We start from the raw sequence: 23424 nt of genomic DNA on the forward strand, positions 1-23424 counted from the left end.
CTCTTCAGTCATCTTCAGTCTATCCACGCGGGTGCCACTGACTTGTTGTCATCATATATATTTTATTATTTTGTAAGTATACAAAACAATATATCATCTCACTTTTCATCATTTGAAATCTCCACCCGTATAAATTGCCCTATTTTCCTACCACTCCAATTAATTATATGTCAACAAAAAAACAAACAAACAAAATTTAATATTTATCCAGTTTTTGCAAAATCTTTTTCCCATCCTTTTGTTTTTTGATATTTCTTCATATACATATATATTATCAACAAAATATTTTACAGAACGATGTGAAGAATATTAAAAAAAAAAAAATTATCAAAATAAGAAAAAGTGAGAAAGAAAGCAATAAACAATCCAAAGGGGGATTGATGAAAAAAATAGCAAAGTACGTATAATAGTAAACACATATAATACGACATAGAGAGACGGTTGTGTTGCGGCAAGGAGGGGTAGTAAAAACGACAGCAACGAAATATTCGGTGTGAATATGTATTTTTGTTATTCGGTAGGTAGGGGGAAATGGACTTATGTTTGCTTGTGTCTGTCTCAGTCTAGCACGAAGGGGAATAGTACAGTGTGGTTGCTGGTTGGGTACATTTTGGCAGAAGGGATCAAAATGTAAAATAAAAGAGGGGATTTGTTAGATAGAGTTGGTTAAAGTCTTGAGCAAGTGCGAGAGTTGCGATGGTGGGGGGTAATAGGGAGAGGAGAATTGAAGCCGCTGTACAACTCAAAGCGCATACCATCCCATAATTCGGTGCGCCGCCCCGCAATCAGGTTCGTGTTACATACTCTTCTGTCTTTTTGACTCCGTTTTTTTTTTTTTTTTTTCTTTTACGTACAAAATGAAGAAATAATTAATATTTTTCTTAATATACATAATAATTGTATTTTAATCAATTGTTTATTATTATTATTATTATTATTATTATTTCAACAATTAATTTGTTTTTATATGATCTGTGATAATAATTGCGACGGTTATACTGAGCAATTCAATGGTTTTTTTTATTTGTGTGAATAGTGCAAAATTATCATCTGTGTTATAATTTATTTTTTTTTTTTTAAATGTTATTATTTTGGAGAAACTGTGACGTATTATTCCCACAGTGTTTATGTGTGTGACAATTTTTCGGATTCTATTTTGTTATTTTTGATAAATTATACTTAATTTGTTTTGGGAATTATTATTGGTATGTATTGAAAAATTCTAAACAATATTTGTGTATGTGTGTTTTATGCTATTAAAATTCCATCGTCATGAAAAAAGAAAAAAAAAAGTGATGTCTAAAAATTTATAAATTTTAAATGAGCTATTTTCTTGGTAATTATTATTATTTCGAAGATAATAAATAACCAACTCGATCATGGTTTTAAAAGATTAAAAAAAATATGTATAATGAAAATCATTGACGTGTTCATCATTGGAGAATTAACGAGTTGTTACTGTGATGTTAATTAAGCTTAATCGCAAGGCCAACCATTCGTTAAAGTTAATTGTACGGACGTTATAATTGCGGCGTCCTTGTTGTTGAGAAGAAAGAGGAACCAACGACTAGATTCTTTTTATTAAATATATAAATTTATTTTTTTCCATAAATTAATTTATTCAAAATATTTTACATAATTCACTAATAACAAATTGCACAGCATTTTTATTCTGTCTTTTTATTTTTCTCTCCATTTTTTTCCTCCGTATATATAAATTTTCACTTTTTTTTTTAAATTTTTTTTTGTTTATTTTTATTTTATCTTCTTTCTTTTCATCTTTTATTCCCGCGTCGCGAGACACTCGACCTTGGACGCGAACTTGTTCATTCACAATTCGACCTACTCGTCTGCATCCACCTCTTGCTTCCTTTATTTATTTATTTATATTTATTATTTTTTTTTATCTTACCATCTTATTTATTTATTAATATTTTTTTTTAATTAAAATTAAATGTAAAGCTATATTTTTATATAGTAATCATATTTTATTTTATCTTTTTTTCGTTACATAATATTGTATTGTTAATGGTTGTGAAGGACAATATTTTGTTATTTTTATTTAGTTTTTTTATTGAATTTAGACTCAGTTTGTCTACGCCTATTCGTCATATCGCGTGCTACGTGTGTGATCAATAAATCCGGCGCGAGGAAGGCAAAGAACGCGATTCTCAAACTCACGTGCGCACGTGCTCGACGCATTTCAATTTTACTCTTTTTTTTAATTTGTTTATTTTTTTTTAAATTAAAAAAAATAATTATAAATTTAATTAAAAAAAAAAAAAAGAATTTCTTGATGAAAATAATTACTCCGTTTTCATTTTTTTATTACTTTTTTTTTTATTTTGCTGATCCAAAGAATTATAACGAACAAAAATGGACCGAAATGAAATATATTTAATAAAAATACATAGTAAATCAAAGTAATATCAATGAAATATTGAAAAAAATTTATTGATTTTTTCGTAATTTGCTCTTGTTTACTTTGATTTACTCCGCTTTTCTTAAATTTATCAAAATTTAGAAAAAAACAGTCAGTCGGAGAAATTATTTTTACCAGTTTCGATTATTTCATTATCACAGTTTTGTAAGTCGTTTGAATTCGTCTAGGTATGTATTTGTTAGAACCAGACACATTAAAAATTAATTAATCAAAAATATCAATTCTCTCATTTCACAAAGAAAATAAAAAAAATAAAAATAACGAATGGAAAGATAGACACATTAAAAATTTTATTAAAATCATTGTTTCGTGAATATTTTTTTTACTCATATTTTGTTTAATCGATAGATGACCTCGATAAGCATTCAAGTTAAGGTGTCATTTATCTGTCAATCCCCTTCTCTCATATTTTTTCTCAAATCAAACCACGTTTGTCTCGAACGAACATTAGTCAACAATCTCAAAACAAGATGAATTATTATTATTATTATTAATTTTTGATTATTTTTAATTACTTATTTATTTTTAAATAGGTTTATATTTTTAAACTACTTTGTCTAGTGGTATGTCGCCGTTAGCTTCCGTTTGTATTATATATAATAAAATAATTTCGATACTGGTTTCCTGACAATGTTACACAGCATGAGATGTGTGTGTTACAAATTATGTCAAGCAAGCATCTATTGAGTTCGTGTCATCCTCTGTCTTTTACTTTTATCATTTTTTTTTTTTTTTTATTTTCTTTCGTTTTTTATTATTATTATGTTTTTGTCATAATATTACCACTGTTATAATCATCATTGTAACTATTTTCTTTTAATATAAATATTTATTAAATAATATACCTATATTTTTTTTTATTTCTCAGACTTTGATAAGTCAATTTTTTTTTTTTTTTTTTTATGTCTGGTGATCATGAGAAGATAGGTATTTTGATATGTATATATGTATGTATGTATATAATAAATATTATTATTGGTTACGGAAATGACGCATAGTCTGTGTGTCTTAGCAGAACGACGTTTTGAGCGTGGCTCGTTATTTGATCGATAAAAAGCCCTCAGGGAATATAATTTTATTTATTATATGGTACATACTCAATTTTACAAATCTTCTCATGACTTGGTTATTCAAGAAAAAATAGAAAAAAAAAAAACAATCTAATTTCGATTAATTTAGTCACTTTGAAATAAATTTTATTTAAAAAAAAACAAAAAATAATGATAAACTGCGTGGTTTGATTTCTAAAAATAAAAAAAACATAATTGATTGATAAACACGATATAAAAGAGTACTTTGAATCGAATTTAATCCTCTTATCAATATCAGCTGATAACTATACGAGTAAATTATTAAAAATATCAATTTTTTTAGAAAGTATTAATTACTAATAGGATTTTTATTTTTTTGTAATATATTAAAATTTTTTGGGTCTTAATAATTTAGGGTATAATATATAATTGAGTGAGTAAAAAAAAAAAGAGAAAGAAAGAAGAAAAAAAAAAAAAACGTGAGTGAGGCGTGGTTTTTGGCGCATGGTGAAGATAGGAGAACGGTCGTCGTTGTAGTCCGGGCGTTTGCAGGCAAAAGAGAGTGCGGTTCTCTTTAGTAAAAGGGAGAAGTTGTAAATATAGGCAGTCAGACAGACCAAGCAGGAAATAAGGGACCAAGGGACTGTACAGTATGAATGTGCATATGTATTTGTGTAATGTTCAAGTTTTTTTTTTTTTATTGAGAGAGAGGTATATATAATATATCACTGAATAGTTTATAAAAGAGAGAAAAAAATAAAAAAAAAACATAAGGGATGGTTGAAAGAGGGGGTGGTTAAGTGAGTAAAAACCATTCGTCTTAAAAAAAAAAAAGATGTAAACGCAATATGTGCTATACACACCATCGGCTCTTTATTTTATTCTTCCATTTGAAAAACCTTAACATTATTTTGTAAAATGTCTTAAGATGTTGAAAGTTATTCTTTCTCTTCAGCAAAGTGCTACAGAAACACATACATATATACATATACCCATGAAATTTGACTCCAAAATATTACTTCTGTTTTTTTTTTTATTTATTTTTCCCTTTTTATCCCCTATTTTCTTTTTTTTTTTTTGCTTTTACTTCTTAGAGCTTTTTTTTTTTTTTTTTTCAAGAAATAATGTTGCAATTTCTTTTTTTATTTTTTTAAATAGAAAAACTAGAATTTGGCGGCGGCAAAGTTACAAACAGAAAGAGGATAATTGTTAAAAGCAGTGGGACATGCTGAGATTTGGAAAAGCCAAGGGACACGTAGGATATAAAAAATTGCTAAGGTTTTGGTGACCATGTGGCGAGCATGACGTACTGACTTTTCTCCAAGAATTGACCGGATTTTGCCGCAGGAGTTTAACATCGGGTAAAGACTTTTATTTCTTACTATATATGTATATGGTTAATTGTGCTTTTACAACATTTCATTAAATACTAAGAATTTTTAAAACATACATTAAATATGTTTAAACATACTTTATGCCAATAGTAAAAAAAAAAAAAAAACTAAAACACGTATATATTTTCTCGAAAATCATCTGCATAATAATCAATTGTCTGCAATGAATTTTATTAACGAAAACAACAAAGAAGATTGTGCTATTAAAAAAATTTAATAATAACCTCATGCTTACGTAATTTCCTTAATATTCGACACAACTTTTTAAACTTTTTTTTCTGCTGAAAATAATTAATAACACACTGTTTATTTCATATTTCATTTTAGGTGTAAATTAAAGTTCAATTGCTGAAATTATGATTTAAAAGTTTGGATACAAAAAAGAGGAAAAAAAAAACAAGAATAATAAAAGTTTAATTAAAAAAAAAAAAAAAAAAGTTTAAACAAAAAAAAAACTGGTGATTTTTTTGGAAGAAAACAAAAAAAGAAAGATATCGATAAAATATACCGGAAGGAAGAAAAAAAGGTGGACAAGTGAAAATTAGAGTTCAAGTGGTGCCAGTGTGGACACAATAGCACCTTTGGTGCCCTCGGCCGCGTGTCCCGAGGGGGTGGACGCCATGGCGGCTTCATCATCCTCGTCGAGTGGCGAGCAACAATACTCACTCAGATGGAATGATTTTCAATCTAGTATACTGAGTTCTTTTCGTCATTTACGTGATGAAGAGGATTTTATTGATGTAACACTTGCATGTGATAGTAGCAGTTTTACTGCTCACAAAGTTGTTCTTTCAGCATGCAGTCCCTACTTTCGTCGGCTACTCAAGGTAATTTAAAATTTATTCTAATATCAATGAAAATATTTTCAAGTATTGTATACATATATTATTATTATTATATACCCAATAGATTTTTTTTTTTTCATTTAGGTTTGTTTAAAAAATAAAAAAAAACTATAAAAAAGTCATCGCAAAACTCTTGAAAATACAACAATTCAATTCTTGATTTTCTTCGTAATTTCCATGTCTTTTTCGTTATTTACTCCGTTTTTTTCTGGAATTTGGATTTTTGGAATTAGCCAATTTCGGAGTAATACAAATTAGTCCAGAAAAAAGCAGAATAATAACAAAATAATAATCCGAAGAAAAATTTTTACCAATATTTCACAATTTCAATTAATATTAATTAAATTAACTCCATTTTTTTTTTTTTCTTCAAATAAATAATTGTAGTTTATTTCATATGAATCATAAAAATTAAAATATTGAAAATTTGTTTTACAATGTATTTATTGAAAAATTTATGCAATTATTCCGTTGATTTTTCGGTTATGTATACATATTATTTGTAAAGTGTCTGGGTGGTTTTTTATGTCTGGTCATGCTGCCACGGATGGTTAACGCACCACTGCTCTATATTCTATATTTAAGTGTGGGGTTGTTGGCACGTGTATCTTGTCTATTTGTTGCACACGCGCTAAAAAATATTTAAAAAAATTATTGCAATCAAATCAACAAATAAAGAAAAAACAAAAATATCATTAAATAACTATAACTTAATATTTATTATTTGTATAGCTGAAAGCTCAGTTAATAATTTATTAATATTTTTTTCTATCATTATCAGTTTATCAAAATATATATATTAACATAATAAAAATTTATTTTATACACGATTACTTACTTAGTTCCCTAAAAATAAAATCGGCCAACGCAAAGAAACCTTAAAATACATACAACACCCAATATAATATGTATGTATAATTGTATATAAATAAATATAAATATTCACATTACCTACACATTAACTTATTTTTTCGAGTGAATAATAAATCTAATACAGTCACAGTTGTGTGTGCTTGTCACACATTAATGCGCAAGAAAAAAAAAATGAGACGAAAAAAAAAAAACGAGACATACAAAATAATAAAAAATTAAGTATGAAAATAATAATAATAAAAACAGGGAATATAGAAAAAGGAGATGATATGATGATGATGATGAAGATGATGATGAAAATAATAAAACGACAAAACAAGATGAATATATGTATATATATATATATATATATAAAATAATAATAAAAAAATGAAACTCGTATGTATATAAGATTAAGATGGGAAGGTATGGTATGGGATAGAAAAGTGGTAAAGATAAAAAAGGAGAAGAGACCCGACTGAAATGTTTTTGAGTGGTATGCGTGGCTGACTATACGCTTCACTGCTACTATATATGTTAGGATGTAATTCAAGAATTCAACTATCCAATCAGCGCGACACTGTGCTCAAATACTCGACTATGAACCCGACGTAACCAACAAGAAATAAAACTTTTTATTTAAAAAAACAAAATAAAATAATAATAAAAAAGCCAAAAAAAAAAAACAAAAAAACAAAAGTGGGAGAAAAATCAGTTTTAAATCTTGGTACATAATTTAGTGGGGGTAATCATTGGGACATGAGGTATATGAAAAAAATAAAATATAAAAAATACATCGTTCGATAATATCACCTCAATTTTTTAAAATAAATTATATTTTATTGCCTAGAGAAATTTATATATAATTAAGTATGTAATCCAATATCAATATTAAAAAAAGAAAAAAATTACTTTCCTGGAAGCAATAGGTATATATATATATTTTTTTTTAAGTCATGATTATTTTAAAATTAAAAAATATGAATAATAATTTATTTAATTACTTTTTTTTATGATATATTGAATGTAGCCAAATTATATAGAATTTTTTTTTTTTCCTTTTTATTCGGTGAATGTCTTAAGGCTTGGTGTACATGAATTTTTACACAAGTTACATTATGCCGTGTGTATTTTTATCAACGGAAGTGCGTAGTTGTTGGTTGCGCATTCCACGCGACAACGATCCTTCCAGCAATGCTCAGTTTCAGTTGAATAATTTTTTTTATTATTTTATTTTCATCTGATGTATTTAATTACCCTGAGCAAACAAAATGAGCCAAGAAAAAAAAAAAATCATGTCAATAATTGGATATATCTAACAAGTTTTTTTTTCCCTTTATTTTATTTATTGTATTTTTTTTCGTTGATATCACATTATTTTATTTATTTTTTATATACTTATATATTATTATATTTACTCATCGAGAAATGTCATTTAAATCAAAGTGCATCAATTTAAATACTAAAAAATAAATTATTAGGAACAGTTTTGGTCTCCTTTATTCATTGTAAATAATTTTTTGTTAAAATAAAAAACTATTATTATTATTATGATAAATAATAATTGTCGATTTGCTGCTGCATGCAGAAAAAAATAATAAAGGGGCTGTTATTGAGTTGAGGGTAAATTTTTAATAGATTTCATATAATTTTTTTTTTTAAATGTATAACAATGGGTGGAGTATAAAATACACATGAGTTTGTTGGATGAAGCCAAGATTGCAAAAAAAGGGGACAGCTGGTCGTATAACCGGATCAGAAACCATGCAGTTGTCTTTCCCACCTACTTTTCGATTCGAAACTATATAAGTTAGGGTGCTTCGCCAATATTCCAATGTTGGAACACTTTTTTTTTCTAAATATATAATTATAAAATGAAAAAGTAATTACAAATAATTGACTTTAAACTATAAAATTACAATGATAAAAAAAAAATGAAATTAATGATAAAAAGGGGAAAATAAATTGTTATTTATTTTTTCAATGTAGTTATTGACTGTTTCTTTTCTTCTTGTTATTGACCGCCTTGGCACTCTCAGCCAATATGTGTATATCGGTAATAAATATATAATTACTTGACTAGTTAAAATCAAAACACCCACGGTTTTAAAAAATTGATTCAACCAACGCGCTTCTGGATTAGTAATATTTTACACGTTGCTTTCTAACGGTAATATCCTTCTTTTTATTCGAGGACATATAAATATTACATATTACAAAATCATTTGATATTCAACATTGTTATTTTGTATATATTTGATTATTATTTAAGAAATAAATTTTATATATCTCATTAATAATTTAGTATCTTTTAAATTTTTTATTTATATTTTAATTGATATTTATCTCATTGTTATTTGTTATTGTTTTATTATTTATTAATTTTTATTAAATTTTTTCAGGCTAATCCATGTCAACATCCAATTGTTATCTTGAGGGACGTTGCGTCATCTGATATGGAATCTTTATTGAGGTTTATGTATCACGGTGAAGTGCATGTTGGACAAGAACAATTGGCAGCTTTTTTAAAAACAGCACAGATGCTTCAGGTACGAGGTCTTGCTGATGTTAATAGTAGTACAGCTGGTACAAAAGATCCACCAACAACTGGATCAACTGGACGAGACAATGGTGATTCACCGGTAAATGATATTTATTTATTTTTTTTTATTTTATATAATGTATATTTACTATATATATATATATACAATATTATTTTTAAAAAAGAACGAAAAAAAAAATTGGTAATTAACCTTTGATCGTTAAGAATTAAAAAAAAAAACTTATATTGTACATAATTATTTTATTTCGTTTCAATTTTATTTTAATACACTGCTCATAGGCGATAAGTTGTATCAAAATAGCTTTTTTTTAATTTTATTATTATTTTTTTTTCGTTATCAACAAATTCAATCGTATTTCTCATTGTAGCATTAAATTATTTTTTCAGAAATATATTATTTTTTGGTAGAACAAAAGAAAAAAAGTAAAAAATTTATATCATGAATAAAAATAAAAAATATTATGACGTGTTTAAGACTTTGGGTGATGACACATGCATAGAGTGATTACAAAAAAAACTTATTTACAAATAAATAGTTTTTTGTTTTTTCCGTTTGATACTTGTTTAAAGAAAAAAAAATCATACATTATCATAATTTTTTTAAATTTTTTTTAACTTGAAATTTGTCTTTTAAAATTATTATTATTATGAATATTTTTTTTTAATGATAAATAAATTTTTTTTATTTTTAATAATAGAAACTTAGTTACTTTTCAATTAACAAAAGTTCAAGGTTTTTATCGAATTTTTATTTTAAAAATTATCGTATTATCATTATTTTTGAAGGTTTATAGTTTTGTATGTATATGTATGTATTCATTTGGCCTTAAATTTATTATAATTATTTACGCTGTTCATCAGTCTCAGGCTCGTATTAATTTTTGAGACAACCGGGGCATCTATTTTTTTTTTTTTTTTTTTACTGAGCTCTCTGTTTAAAATCTTTGTACATACTTTATTGGTATATACATTGAAAAAAAAATACATCTATGTGCACGCTTGTACATACTGACATTTCAATCATATTTATAATCATCAAAATTCATCAATATATGCTAATCAATATATAGTTTATACATATAATTATTTAGCATTTTTATTTTATTTAATATTTGAAACAAAACTGAATTTCACCAAAATCTTAAAAGCATTCATTTCGATAAAAGAAAAAAAAATATCATTTATCCCTTGCGATAAAACAAAAGAAATTATAATAATGATAATATATAATTAAATTTTAAATATCTATTTGTTTTATTGATAGATAATACCAAGAAATCTATGGAATGACAGTTCACGAAATGACCCAAATGATAGTGGTCTAAGTCCTCCACCAGAAAAACGACCACGAAGTTATTCACCACCAGTTGGTAATCATCTAGAGCACAAAAATGAACTTCAAGACTCTCTTCTTGGACAGGCACTTGAAGGCGGACCAACAATACATACGACAAGCAATAATATACAGGTAAACAATTATAAAAAAATATATATATATACATAATTATCATAACACTTAATTATTTTACAATATTAATTTGTATAATTTGTATAATTGAATTAATTTTAAGGCACAATCTATTGGCGAAGATTCAAATTCCATGTCTGAAAATGACGAAGAAATGTCAAATAATGACAGTATTTTAAATTCAGTCAAAACGGAACCAAATGATTTACTTAATGATTCAATGGAACATCATCGTAACAGTTTTCCTGCAGCACTTCTTGGTCTTCAAGGTATAAAATTTAACATATTTATTTTATTTTACATATCAATTACATTTTTTACATGACTAATTTGTTAATATTTTTGATACAGGCTTAATGCCAGGTCCATCAGGAATTCACGCAGCCAATCAAGATCCAAATTACGGTAAGTAATCTAAATTTAAATTTGAATACTAAAGCAAAACAAGAAAAAAAAAAAAAGAATACAAAAAAAAAAAAAAAAAAATCGTGATGATAAAAAAATTTCCAAATATCAGTTTTATTTTATCAGTCGTAGTCCCTAACTAATAATCTTCCTGTCGTTTCTGCGACTATCTCTAGATAAAATCTATCATTGTTTGCGCTGAATGCATGAAACTCTCGTACACTCATAAGTCTTACATATATATATTTCTTTATATACATTTTTATTTTTTTCATATTTAAAAAAAAAAAATAATAAATGAATAAATTTAATCCTATCAAATTATATCCTTTCAAAAAGAATTTTGAGAAAAAAAAATCAGAAAACCTCTCAGATCCATCACAAAAATAAAAAGAATAAAAACTATCAATATTTACATTATTTTAATGAAAGAACAATACGAGTGACAGGGGAGTTAAATTAAAAATTTATCTTTTTTTTTTTTTTTTTTTTTTCTCCTTCAAAAAAAAATATATTATTACTTTGAAAAAAAAAAAAAAAAAATCGTAATGTAAGCAAGGATCGGCAAAATAGTGAAAGCAAAGGAAAATAAAATAGAAAAAAAAAAAAAAATAAAAACCTGGGACTCGGGAATTGGCAGTCATCATTGAAGATAAAATTAATAGTAAAAAAAAAAAAATCTGAAAAAAGGTTGAAAATTATCTAAAAATAATAAATAAATTAATAGAATATGCAAAAAATAAAAAATATATATATATATTAATTATGATGATAGTTAGTTTAAAAAAAAATAAAAGTAGAATAAAAAAAAAAAAAGTGAGGGATAGTGTTTGAGGATGGATATGGATGGTGAAAAAAAAAGGAACTGAAATTGGCTGGTGGTTCCAGGGCGGTGGCAGCCCTCGGACGATGCTGGTGCTTGGCAACCTGGTGGATCGTCATCGAGAAACAACACAGGAAGACGTATCGACACAATGACACCTGAAGACATGCCTCAACATCTACAAACAACAACGTCATCATCGTCATCATCATCATCATCATCACGTGACGAATCATCACGTCAACAACGTTATGATAATAAACAACAACGTCTTTCCGCCAGCCAACAAAATCAACAGTCACAATCAACAACACAGCAGCAGCAACAACAGCAGCAACAGCAGCAGCATTTAAATTCTCTTAATCCATTGTCATTAAATAGTGAACAATTAACAGTTATGCATCACAAATTACAAAATAATTTACAAAGTCTTCAAGTAACATCAAGTGCAAAATATATGCAATCATGTGATCCATATCAACAACATCAAAATCCTAATATGGATTTAACAATAACAGGAAAACCAAAATGTCCTGAATGTGGAAAAATATATTCAAATAATTCAAATTTAAAACAGCATATTGTTAATGTTCATACTGTACAAACACAATATATATCATGTCATGTTTGTAACAAACAATTTAAAACAAAACAATATTTACAAATACATTTATTATCAATGCATGGAATTAGAAAGAGAAAACGTTATCCAGTTTATCAGGTGCAGCCTGGTGATCTTGGTGAAGGTGGTAGTGGTGGTGGAAATGCGCAGTTACTTGGTGGATCTGCGCACTTGAGTTTATCACAACAATTTGGAAATATTGATGCTTGGAGTGATGATAAAAATTAATAATATTTTACCATGCATTTAAAAATCATGATGAAATATAGTTAAAAAAAAAAACCAGTAAAAACATATTATTTCGAAAATAATAGTTTTTTTTCATGCGATCATATGTAAAATGTTTCATGATACAGACTGAATCTATATGATGCAAGAACAAAAAATACGAATATTAGTTTTTAGTTGATAAAAAAAATTGATTAGTATTAATTAATGCCAATAGGACGAATCAATTTTTAAAGCAAAAAGAAAAAAAGCAAAAAAAAAGTTTACCTAAATTTAGCTATTACGAGAACACACACACACACTTTTCAAATTACAAAAGATTATTTTTGTTATTTTTTTTTATTTTGTGCCTTGTTGGAATTTTCGAATTTTCGTCGAATGAAACATGTCCAATGGGAGAGATATATCGATTGAAACTTTTGGACATACGAGAGACCGAAAAGTTTAGTCTCATATGAGGGTAAAAACCCTCGTGGCTTATCCAATTTCACTGTGTTTCCACGAATCTCTTCCATCTATCCGTGCACACTCACCCCAACTTGATTTTGTTTGGTAATGGAAGTACAGATGCCCAGCTTTTTTTTCCTCTCTCTTTCTCTTGCTCAATTCTCATTTTAATTTGTTTAATTCTCTATTTTTGTTCTATTTTCTTGCAAGCTCTCTCGACCATTCAAACTGACTTAACAAAATTACACTTATCTTTTTTTTTTTTTTCTACCAACGATAAAAAAAAAACTTTTTTTTATTTATTTTACATTTATTTATAAGTTATATAGATACATTTATGAATTTTCTTACTAGAAAACTTTTCTCGAATTAAATTGCTTAAATTATTTGAATTAAAAAAAAACATATTTTTTTTTGTTTTTGAATAATGAATCATACAGTTTTCGTAGCGATTATTTTTCTAAGTCTAATTATTTAAAATTTTTAAAATCATTAAACCACCTTAAAAGCTTTTGAAAAACCCTTGGGTTTTTTTTTTTTTTTTTGACATAGTCATTTGGAAAACGACTCATGTTTTTTTTTATTATTTTTTCGGATATGCGGGGAGGTAAGAAAAAACGTGACCCGATAAAAACGAGGGTGTGCCAGATTAGAAATCATCTATCACTGTAAAAATAAGATCGTGATAAGGTGAGACTTTTAGTTGTACATTTACGATTATCATCGATTTTATTGTCCCACCCCTTGTAGCAAACTTAACAATAATCATTATCAAGGTAAAATAATAAAACAATACAATTATCATATAATAATAAAATCAAAATAATCAAAATTAGGACAGTCAATATATATAATAACAAACAATCAAAGTGTTAAAATTAAACTACTCTATTTTTATTTATTTATTTATTTATTTATCTTTAATTTCATTAATAACACTGACATTTAAAAAATTTTCATAATTCAGATAATCATGAGTATATTATTCATCAACTTTAATTTATAATAAAAGTTTGTTAAATTTGATAATTACTAATATATTAAAATGAAAAAAAAAATATATATATATATATATTTGTAATCGATGGACTGTAAAAAAATCTAGCTGTCATGAAAAAGATTGATTGAGCTGGGATAATATCCTTTGGCAAATATCCATGGGGAGCCAAGAATCTCCCTTCAAATATATATTAAAGACGTGACCAGACATAACTCAAATCAAAAACAACTCATATTGCATTGTAAAAAACTTTTTTTTTTTTTCATCTTTACTTTTAATATTTTTTTTTTTTTTATTTCATATCTAATAAAAGAAAAAAAATTGTTTATAAATTTTATAATTTTGCGGTGGCTATGATATTACATTGGTAGGGGTGTTTAGTTAAAAATTGGAGGGGTTAAAAGGAAGAAAGGGTTAAATGAGACAGAGAGAGAGAGTTTGATAAGAGGCTTTTTGGAGTAATGAGAATAATAGATGAACATGAAATTATTCCCAGAGGGTCCAGGCTTGCCAATGGATCGATTCGTGAGCCAATTTTGCGGAAATGTTCACATTGATCTGACCTTTCTCCCCTTGTGTTTCTCCATTTTGCCACCTCTATTGACCATCTTCTTGGTTCTTGGCTATTCGATGGGAACCTTTGGTATCAACTACTCGAGCTTCATATGATACCGCCCACACAACTCATCCCATTTCAATGCTTCTTTCTATTTCTATCTTTCTCTCTTTATTTCTCTCTTGTGCATAACGGGAATAGTAGGTGTGCCAACACCAAAATTGTCTTACTCTCAACTAAATACCAAAATGAATACACCCGTTTATCTTAAATGCAATTAAATTTCAAAAGGAAATATTTTTTATAAAAATTCAGCTAATTGAAGCATTTACAATAATTACAAATTTTATACCTCAATACATCCTATTATTTTTTAAATGAAAAAATAATTAACATATTTATAAAGACCTTGATAATTTCGAGAATTAATGAATTTAAAAAAAAGATATAAATCTGTAATTAAATCCAAAAAAAAGAAAATTCAAGCATGATAATATTCTGATAGAATGAAGAAGAGATTCGTGGTAATATGATACTCGACGTGATGTACGAGAAAGTGTACCGATCAATACAAGACCTCTCTCAAGTTATTCGTTGTTTTATTCGATGTTAGTTTCATAACTAGATTCTCTCATCATACTTTTTTTATTTTCAATAATTTAAGTATTTTATTTTTTATTTTCTTGCTTTTTTATTTACAAAAATACACAATAATCCATTCAATTCCATATACTCATTGTTGTATTACACAAAGTTTTATTTATTCAAAAAAAATATAAAAATTGAATGTTATGTAATAATAATCAAGACGATGCGCAATATGAAACAACAAATAATTAATACTTTATAAAATTAAAAATAATAATAATGATAATGATAGTAATTAAAGTATATAAATATATATATTAAAAGAAAATAATAATCATGGTAATAATAATTAATAATATTAATGATAATTACATAAATAAATTAAAAAAAAAACACCATCCTACAACCGGGTATGCCCTGAGAGTACGAGAGTAGTGTGTTTGTGTGTGTGTATGTGAGTTTGCCTAGTATAAAAACATAAACAAAAAAAAAAAAGTACGAAAAATGATTTGCAAAGAGTGAATGATTAAAAATTGAAAAAAAAAAAAAAAAATAGAATGATCTGATGGGCACGTCCTGGTTGTAGGATCGGTGGTGTCAAAACGGGAGGATGTTGGATTGGCTGGTGGAACCACCCTGTCATCAGAGAATACAACACAAGCAGTGGACAATTTCGCAAGACTATATACAGCACTACGTCATGATGATAAAAGGCCATTGTGTCGTTATTGTGGCAGAAGTTATTCATCACCAAGTAATCTACGTCAACATGTAAAAAATGTACATTCAAATTGGCCACCACCTGATACCTGGCCCCAGTGTAGTCGATGTGGAAAACGTTGTAAAACAAAACACTATTTGATTAATCATCAATTACAAGCCCATGGCATTCATCAAAGATCATCAAGTTCAAATTATCAGAATTGATTATGCAACAAAAAAAAAAAAAAAAAAAACGAACAAACAAACAAACAGATACCGATAATAATATAATTTTCGAATCCTTCTTCACCACAAATCCAACAATAATTTAAAAACACGTCAAGTCGAGTCAAAAAAAAAAAAACCCCTTTTTTAAAAAAAAAAAAAAAAATTTCTCGTTATCTTTTATTTTCAATGATTGATTTTTTTTTTTTATATATATTTTTTTAGATTTATTTTCTTATTTTTTTTTATTTGCAAATTCCTTCTTATTTTTGTTTTTTTTTTTTTTTTTTTTTTTTTTTTGTATTAATTTTTGGATGTTGGGTGGAAATTATAAAAAAAAAGAAATATCGAGAAGAGGATAAAAGTGTTTTCGTGTGGTGTGGTGGTTGCAGATGATGACGAGAATGCAGTTTATCATCATCATCATCGTCAGAGTCAACGGTTTGTGAAAGATGAATTGATGATCGAGGAAGAGGATTATCATGATGATGGTGGTAGTGGTGGTGGTGGCATGGTGATCAAACAACCAGATAATACAACTGTTCTTCATGATCGTCTGATGCAACAACATCAACATGGATTTATTTGTCCATTGTGCAGTAAGATAACACCAAGTATTGGTGATATGAGAATACATCTTGATGAACATTATCCACGTGATTCATCAACATGTCCTGTATTAACATGTAGAAAAACATTTACACATCCAAATAGTGTTAGAAATCATATGAGAATTAAACATGGTGATAAGTGGAAAGAAATGAAAGCACTCAGATGGACTTACGTGTGATTCTTTAATTATTTTATTATCATTTTGATATTTATAATTTATTAAATATTATTACTATCATTTATTTATTAAAATAAATACCTTTTTTTAAAAATATTATTAAGTCAAAAAATAAAAGATAATATTATGTTTCCATATATACTGATTGAACTGAGTTATGATAATAGTGATATCGAAGCGTACAAAATGTCTTCTATTTGGTTTTATTTTTCCCAAATGAAAAAAATATGTCAATACATGTAGACTTAAGGCGCACATGTGTATACAGATCAGCAAATTTTTTATTTCTTTTTTTTTTTATTATTTTTTTTTTCTTCAGAAATATGTTGTAAATAGTCAAAATAAAAGAAAAATTAACAGTATTTATAAGAAATAATGCATTTTTTTAAAAAAAGGAAAACATGTAATGTTAAATAAAATAATAAACTTCGTACTGGACATTTTGAAAAAAAAAAAATATGAAATAAAAAAAAAAATGTTCTTTTCTAGGTAAATAAGACAGCCTTAGATTTTAATTGAAAATATATATTAAATGATCAAAGTGATTCATCAAAATTATTAACAGTCAAATAATATATTATTTAGATACAGAGTATAACAAAATATTCAAAAATAATAATTATTATTTTAAATTCCAGTGCAGTGTTGAATAAAAAAAAAACACAAAAATCAACAACAAACATTCTTTTTATTATTGTATAGAATCAAACAGTTAGCATTTGTCAAATATTAAATCTGAACTCTGGTTTATTTTTGTACATCTCCTAAAACAAAAAAAAAACAAACAGATACAATAGAAAACAAAAAATTAATAAATGATAAACTCGACACTTGATTTGTGCCCAGTAAAATGAACTAGTCTTTCGTTGAAAAATATAAATAATTACAACGTATAAAATTACGTTGATGAAAAAAACAAAAAAAAAAAAAAAACTTTTGGATTAACGAGTCAGATGTCGATCAAAATCATCAACAGAATATTTTAAAATACAACAAAAAAAAAAAAAAAAATGAAAAAAAAAACAGTTAGATTATTATTTATACTAGAAAAAAAAAAAAAACAAAAACAAAAAAAAAAAAGAATAATTGAAAAAACAAAGGAACCTAAATATATTATATTATATTATATAAATATTAAAAAAAAAAATCTATATTAAACTTCCAATAAAAAAAATCAATAAATTGAGGTTCTATTATTTAAGTAACGATTTGTATAATAAAAGACAATTCCGAGTGAAGTTAAACAAATAAGAGTACTTTTTTTTCATCATTCAGTACTTACCCAATGACCCATTTTAAAAATTAATATATTTTTGTTTTTTAAAATTCTTTTTTTATTTATTAATTATGATTTTTGTATTATACTAATTTTATTATTTAATTTAAATTAATTAATTTTTTTTCATCTATTTATTTGATTTTATTTTTTCGTAAAACAAATTTTTTATTATTTATTTATTATTTCAGTTTCAAGAAGAGGTCTCGATATGATGAGAGTACGAGCAACAGATCCACGACCATGTCCAAAATGTGGTAAAATATATCGTTCAGCTCATACATTACGTACACATTTAGAAGATAAACATACAGTATGTCCGGGTTATCGTTGTGTATTGTGTGGTACTGTTGCTAAATCACGTAATTCATTACATTCACATATGTCACGTCAACATCGTGGTATAAGTACAAAAGATCTTCCAGTTTTACCAATGCCAAGTGCTTTTGATCCTGAACTTGCATCACGTTTACTTGCTAAAGCTGGTGTTAAAGTTAGTGCTGCTGAATTACGTGCACGTGCTAGTCCAACTGGTCCACGTAGAAATGATATGCGTCTTGAATTACCTCGTGGTAGTAGTAGTGGAGGTGGTGGTGGTGGTGCACCATCAGAAGCTGGTAGTTCAATATGTGGTGGTGATGATCCAGAAGACTTAACATTACCATTAAGTTTAAGATATGGATCATCGACACCGAATAACAATACAGTTATAACAAAAATCACAAATAATAAAACCGGAACTGCTGCTAAAACAATGGATAATATGTTACATGGACATAATCGTGAGCCAAATACACCACCAATGCATAGGTCTGGACACTTGCCAATGCATCAAAATATACCTGGACATCATAATAGTGCAACTGGATCAGCATTATTGGATACATATTTACAATTTATTGCTGAAAATTCAGCATTATCAATGGGTCTTAGTCCTGAACAACAGGCTGCAATCGCAACAGCACGTGCTGCTAAACTTGCACATATGAATGCAATGGATAAACTTGGTGCTCGTGGACTTGAAGATTATCCAATGATTAGTCGTGATGAGGGACGAGGGGTTGTTCATGAAGATCGTAATGATCAACATCATGATAAATCAGATAATATTCATTTACGTAATAATGAAGATGATGAGGCTGAATCATCAAATGGCGAGGATGATGATTTCAGTGATAATGATGAGCCTGAAGCACTCAAAGCTGAATAATGTCGTTTTATTATTGTTTTTTTTTTTTATTAATTTTTCTTTTATTATTATTATTATTATTATTATTATTATTATTATTTTAAAAAAAATAATATTTCTTAAGAATGCAAGAGCCTCAACCATGATGTTTATTTTTTACGTGAAGAAAAAGAAAAAAATAGAAGAATCTATCATTTACTACCTCATATATTGTAGATCTAATTTTTTTTTTATATTATTATATACTTACTGGATGAAGATAACAAAATCTATAAAAGAATCTCTCGGCAAAGAAACAAAGTTTATTTTGAGTCAATATACATAAAATGGTTTTATATACATTCTTATAACTAATTCCATCCGTCTACCTCAGTGCACATAATAGAGCAACAGAAAGTTATTACGTTTACAAGTGTTTTATATTTTTTATTATATTATAATTTGTTTTTTTTTTTTTTACTTTTCCGTTTATTTTTTATTATTTTTTTTTATTTAAAAAAAAAAAAAAAAATGATATAAAAATTGATAATATTTGTTGATACGAAAATATTGAAATGGATTTTTACACCGTCCTTTTGAGAACTTTGTAATTTTTAATTAAAAATAAAAATTACAAAGTGATTAAGCATGTTTAAAGATAAAAAAAAATGAAAGAAAAAAAAAAAAAAAAGAAACATAATAAACGTGAGTATATTTGATGAATGAAGACATTGCTATTTTTTTTTTTATCACATTCAATGTTTTCAAAAAAAAAAAAAAAAAAAAATTTATAATAATTTCTAGTTTTTTTTTTTTTTTTTTATGTCATTGGACCATATGTTATTAATGATAGTTTTTTTTTTATTTTTATTATTCAGTTTGACGACAATCAAAAACGATTATTACGATGCTTACTTAAATTTGTTTTGGCTTCAATTTTTTTTCGTTAAATTAATTGTTGAGTTAAATATTACTGATTATTATATTTCAAATAATGAACATGAATAATTTTGTCATGAAAATTAAAAAATGAAAAACAAAAAATAATAATATTGCCATTTCTAAAAATAATTTTATGTTTCGCATTTATATGAGTTATTTGATTAATATGTAAAAAAACATATTGTTGAAAAGAAAATGAATTTTTCTTTAAATTAAAATTTTGAAAATTAATAATTAATTATAAAAATGAGCTCGTGAATGAATAATGATGTTTAAGTTTAGATTATGTCAATATCTGCACGAATGAAAATTGAAAAAAATTAAAATATCTGAAGAGAATTTAAATTAGTAAAATATAAAATTTAAGGAAAAATATACTTTTTTTTTTTTTTTTTTTTTTTTTAAGAGCATAGTATCAATACTGAAAGAAGCAATGCGTTTTTTTTTGTTATAATTGAGGATAAATTTATGTATAGAATTCGACACAAAAAAAAAAAAAAAAAATTCCGCCCTGGCTGTGGACGATTTTTCATGCCTTCTTTCAGTTTTTATTTTCAATTTTTTCATCAATTATACGAAAACGTATACGAGAATAAATGAATGTGGTTTTGCAGTGTATACGATTTTGCAATTAGTAATAAATTAGTTGAAAAAATATAAAATTTAAAATTAGTACAAAATCAGTGTTAGTTGTACGATCAAAAAAATAAATAAATAAAGTTAAATCCACAGACGGGGTACAGTACTTACAGAATTCTATAAATAAATAAATATTAAAAAAAAATTTTAAATAATAAAATTTAAAAAAAAATCCAGGTCTTAGCGGTACAAAGATACCAATTCTTGCCTTGAAGCTCTCTATTAGCTATTTTATAAAGATTGAAAAAAAAAAATTGCAAATAAGAAATCACGCTAAACAATTGGAAAAAGTTGAAGCAAATGAATGCATAAAATCAACTTTCAGAGTACAAAAATTTTTTGAATACATACTCAACTCGAAATTTACGAGAAAAAAAAAAAAGAAAAAATTATTCTGTGCCATAGAAAGATAAGAGCGTCTAGTTTTACAAAAAAACAAAAAAAGAAAAAAAAAAGTGAGTTGCAAGAGCCATAACATTTTTGATTTGTTTTGAATGATATTTACCATGAAAATCGGCGAGTCTGATTAATGAATGTGTGTATGATAATGATTTTATTAAAAATAGTTATTATAATTATATTATAAAAATAATAATATTAATAATATTGAAACTAAAAAATGACAGTAGTATAAAACGAGCCAGATATCCACTGAAGTGACAAAGTCAAGTCTCTCTATCACTTAAGATTATTTCAATATACAAAAATAAAGATGAATAAATAAAAATATACATGTATGTATATATAAGTATATGTATACACAGATTTTTACAAATTATATTTTTTACTGACAAATAAATAATAAATAAAAAAGATAATAACATAAAATAAAAAATAGAAAGCAAAAAGTGGGTAAAATAAAAAAAAAAAAACAAAAACCAATAATAATTATAAATACAATCTTGTCTTACCAACGTAATATAGTCTGCAATAGTCACTTTGTTCAATAATAATTATATGAATACAGATAACCAATTACAGTATTGCAATAGTTTAAAATATGTAAAAGAAAAAAACACAATTAGCTAACAATCAACAGATTATAATAATCAATCGATTATTGCATTTAATAATATAAACAATATTTTTTTATTTATTGTTTATAACTCAGGACAATAAATGTTTGAATTAAATAATAATAATTTTAATAAATATTTATTATTATTATTATTTTTTTGTAAAATTTTCGATTGATAAAAATATAATTATTCTGTTATATTGATGCTATTTGTGTCTCAGGTACTTATCAAAATATTTACGATAAATGTTGTAAAATAATAACATATTATTGTGATTTAAAAAAAAAAAAATAAACTCAGGAAATAACTGAAGCAGGCAGGCCGTGATAAATATTACATATAAATAAATGAAAAATATTTTTTTTTGTTTTTTTTTTTTTCTTTATTTATTTATTTTTTCTTTACTCAACTACTATTTGTTTTACATAGAACCACATTAATTTATACTATCAGAATGAAGAAAAAACATATATATTATATATTGCCATTGCTACCTCCATAAATCTGTTAAATGTATTTCAGTCTGTATGATATCAAAAAATACTATACAATTGTTTGTTTTTTCTTTTATTCTCAACTAAATCACATAATGGTGTCTACTTTTTACGTTAAATTGTACAATATTAATTTTTATTTTATATTTTTTTGTCATTAAGAAATTTATAAATTTTCATTTACTTGTACAACTATACAATATCCAATGAGAATCTGATTTTTTGTTTTTCTTTAATTAAAAAAAAAAAAACATTCTGTTTTTTTTTTAATTTTTTTTCTGTTTACCCACATCAACTGCATAGTTTTTTAAGAAAATTGTAAACAATTAAAAACGGAACGAATGTAGCAATAATGAAAAAAAAAAAAAAAAAAATGAATAAATTAACAGATATCAAAAGACTTGACAAGTAAATTTTAAAAACATTTTTTTACAATGTGAAAAGAAAAAAAAAGAAAAATCACTGCCAATATTTTAATAGCTCTTTCGTTTCGTAATATCAAAAAAAAAAAAAAAAAAAAATGCTGATAATTCCAAATTAACAATGCAATACAATGTACTTACACATTTATATAATCTTTTTTTTTTTTTTTTTGTCACTGAAACTATTATTATTTGGTTTTTAAATATGAGTATGGATGATTGCAAATAATTATGTGTGTGAGATTAAAATATAAAGTTTACAAAAACCGAAAAACAATGATGGATAATAGAAAAAAAAAAATAATTTTCGAAATAGCAATTAAAAAAATGAATATTGCAAAGTTTGGTGAAATAGTTGTTTGCATAATTATAGTTGTATGTAAATAGATGATAAATTAATATTATGTACGTAGTGAAATGTAAATTACTTGGATACGTGATATTTACACAAAAAAAGTAAAAGGAAAAAAAAAAAAAAACAA

The 23424-nt window shown here is 25.6% G+C and overlaps 1 protein-coding gene across 8 annotated transcripts; it reads left to right on the forward strand.

Moving 5' to 3' along the window:
* Positions 1 to 23424, forward strand: LOC122849485 (protein abrupt). 8 transcript variants are annotated; one of them, XM_044148200.1, is made up of 8 exons: positions 1 to 72; positions 4633 to 4835; positions 5196 to 5695; positions 8968 to 9207; positions 10393 to 10596; positions 10700 to 10865; positions 10948 to 11001; positions 18450 to 23424. In XM_044148200.1, exons 3-8 carry the CDS (start codon positions 5489 to 5491, stop codon positions 19466 to 19468), a joined length of 1890 nt encoding a protein of 629 aa, XP_044004135.1. In that variant the 5' UTR covers positions 1 to 72; positions 4633 to 4835; positions 5196 to 5488; the 3' UTR covers positions 19469 to 23424. The 8 variants fall into 8 exon arrangements, with proteins under 8 accessions (XP_044004135.1, XP_044004167.1, XP_044004152.1 ...); XM_044148232.1 differs by lacking the exon at positions 18450 to 23424 and adding an exon at positions 16585 to 17566; XM_044148217.1 differs by lacking the exon at positions 18450 to 23424 and adding an exon at positions 11890 to 14584.

This window comes from Aphidius gifuensis, linkage group LG1 (genome assembly GCF_014905175.1).
Source record: "Aphidius gifuensis isolate YNYX2018 linkage group LG1, ASM1490517v1, whole genome shotgun sequence".
In the NCBI taxonomy this organism is placed as follows: Eukaryota; Metazoa; Arthropoda; class Insecta; order Hymenoptera; family Braconidae; genus Aphidius; species Aphidius gifuensis.

What these genes read in the sequence shown, in the direction of transcription:
- LOC122849485 (XM_044148200.1), top strand. Translation starts at nt 5,489, where the DNA reads ATGGCGGCTTCATCATCCTCGTCGAGTGGCGAGCAACAATACTCACTC. An exon ending in AGCACTTCTTGGTCTTCAAG is followed by an intron (nt 10,866 to 10,947) that starts GTATAAAATTTA and finishes TTTTTGATACAG; the next exon opens with GCTTAATGCCAGGTCCATCA. An exon ending in CAATCAAGATCCAAATTACG is followed by an intron (nt 11,002 to 18,449) that starts GTAAGTAATCTA and finishes TTATTATTTCAG; the next exon opens with TTTCAAGAAGAGGTCTCGAT.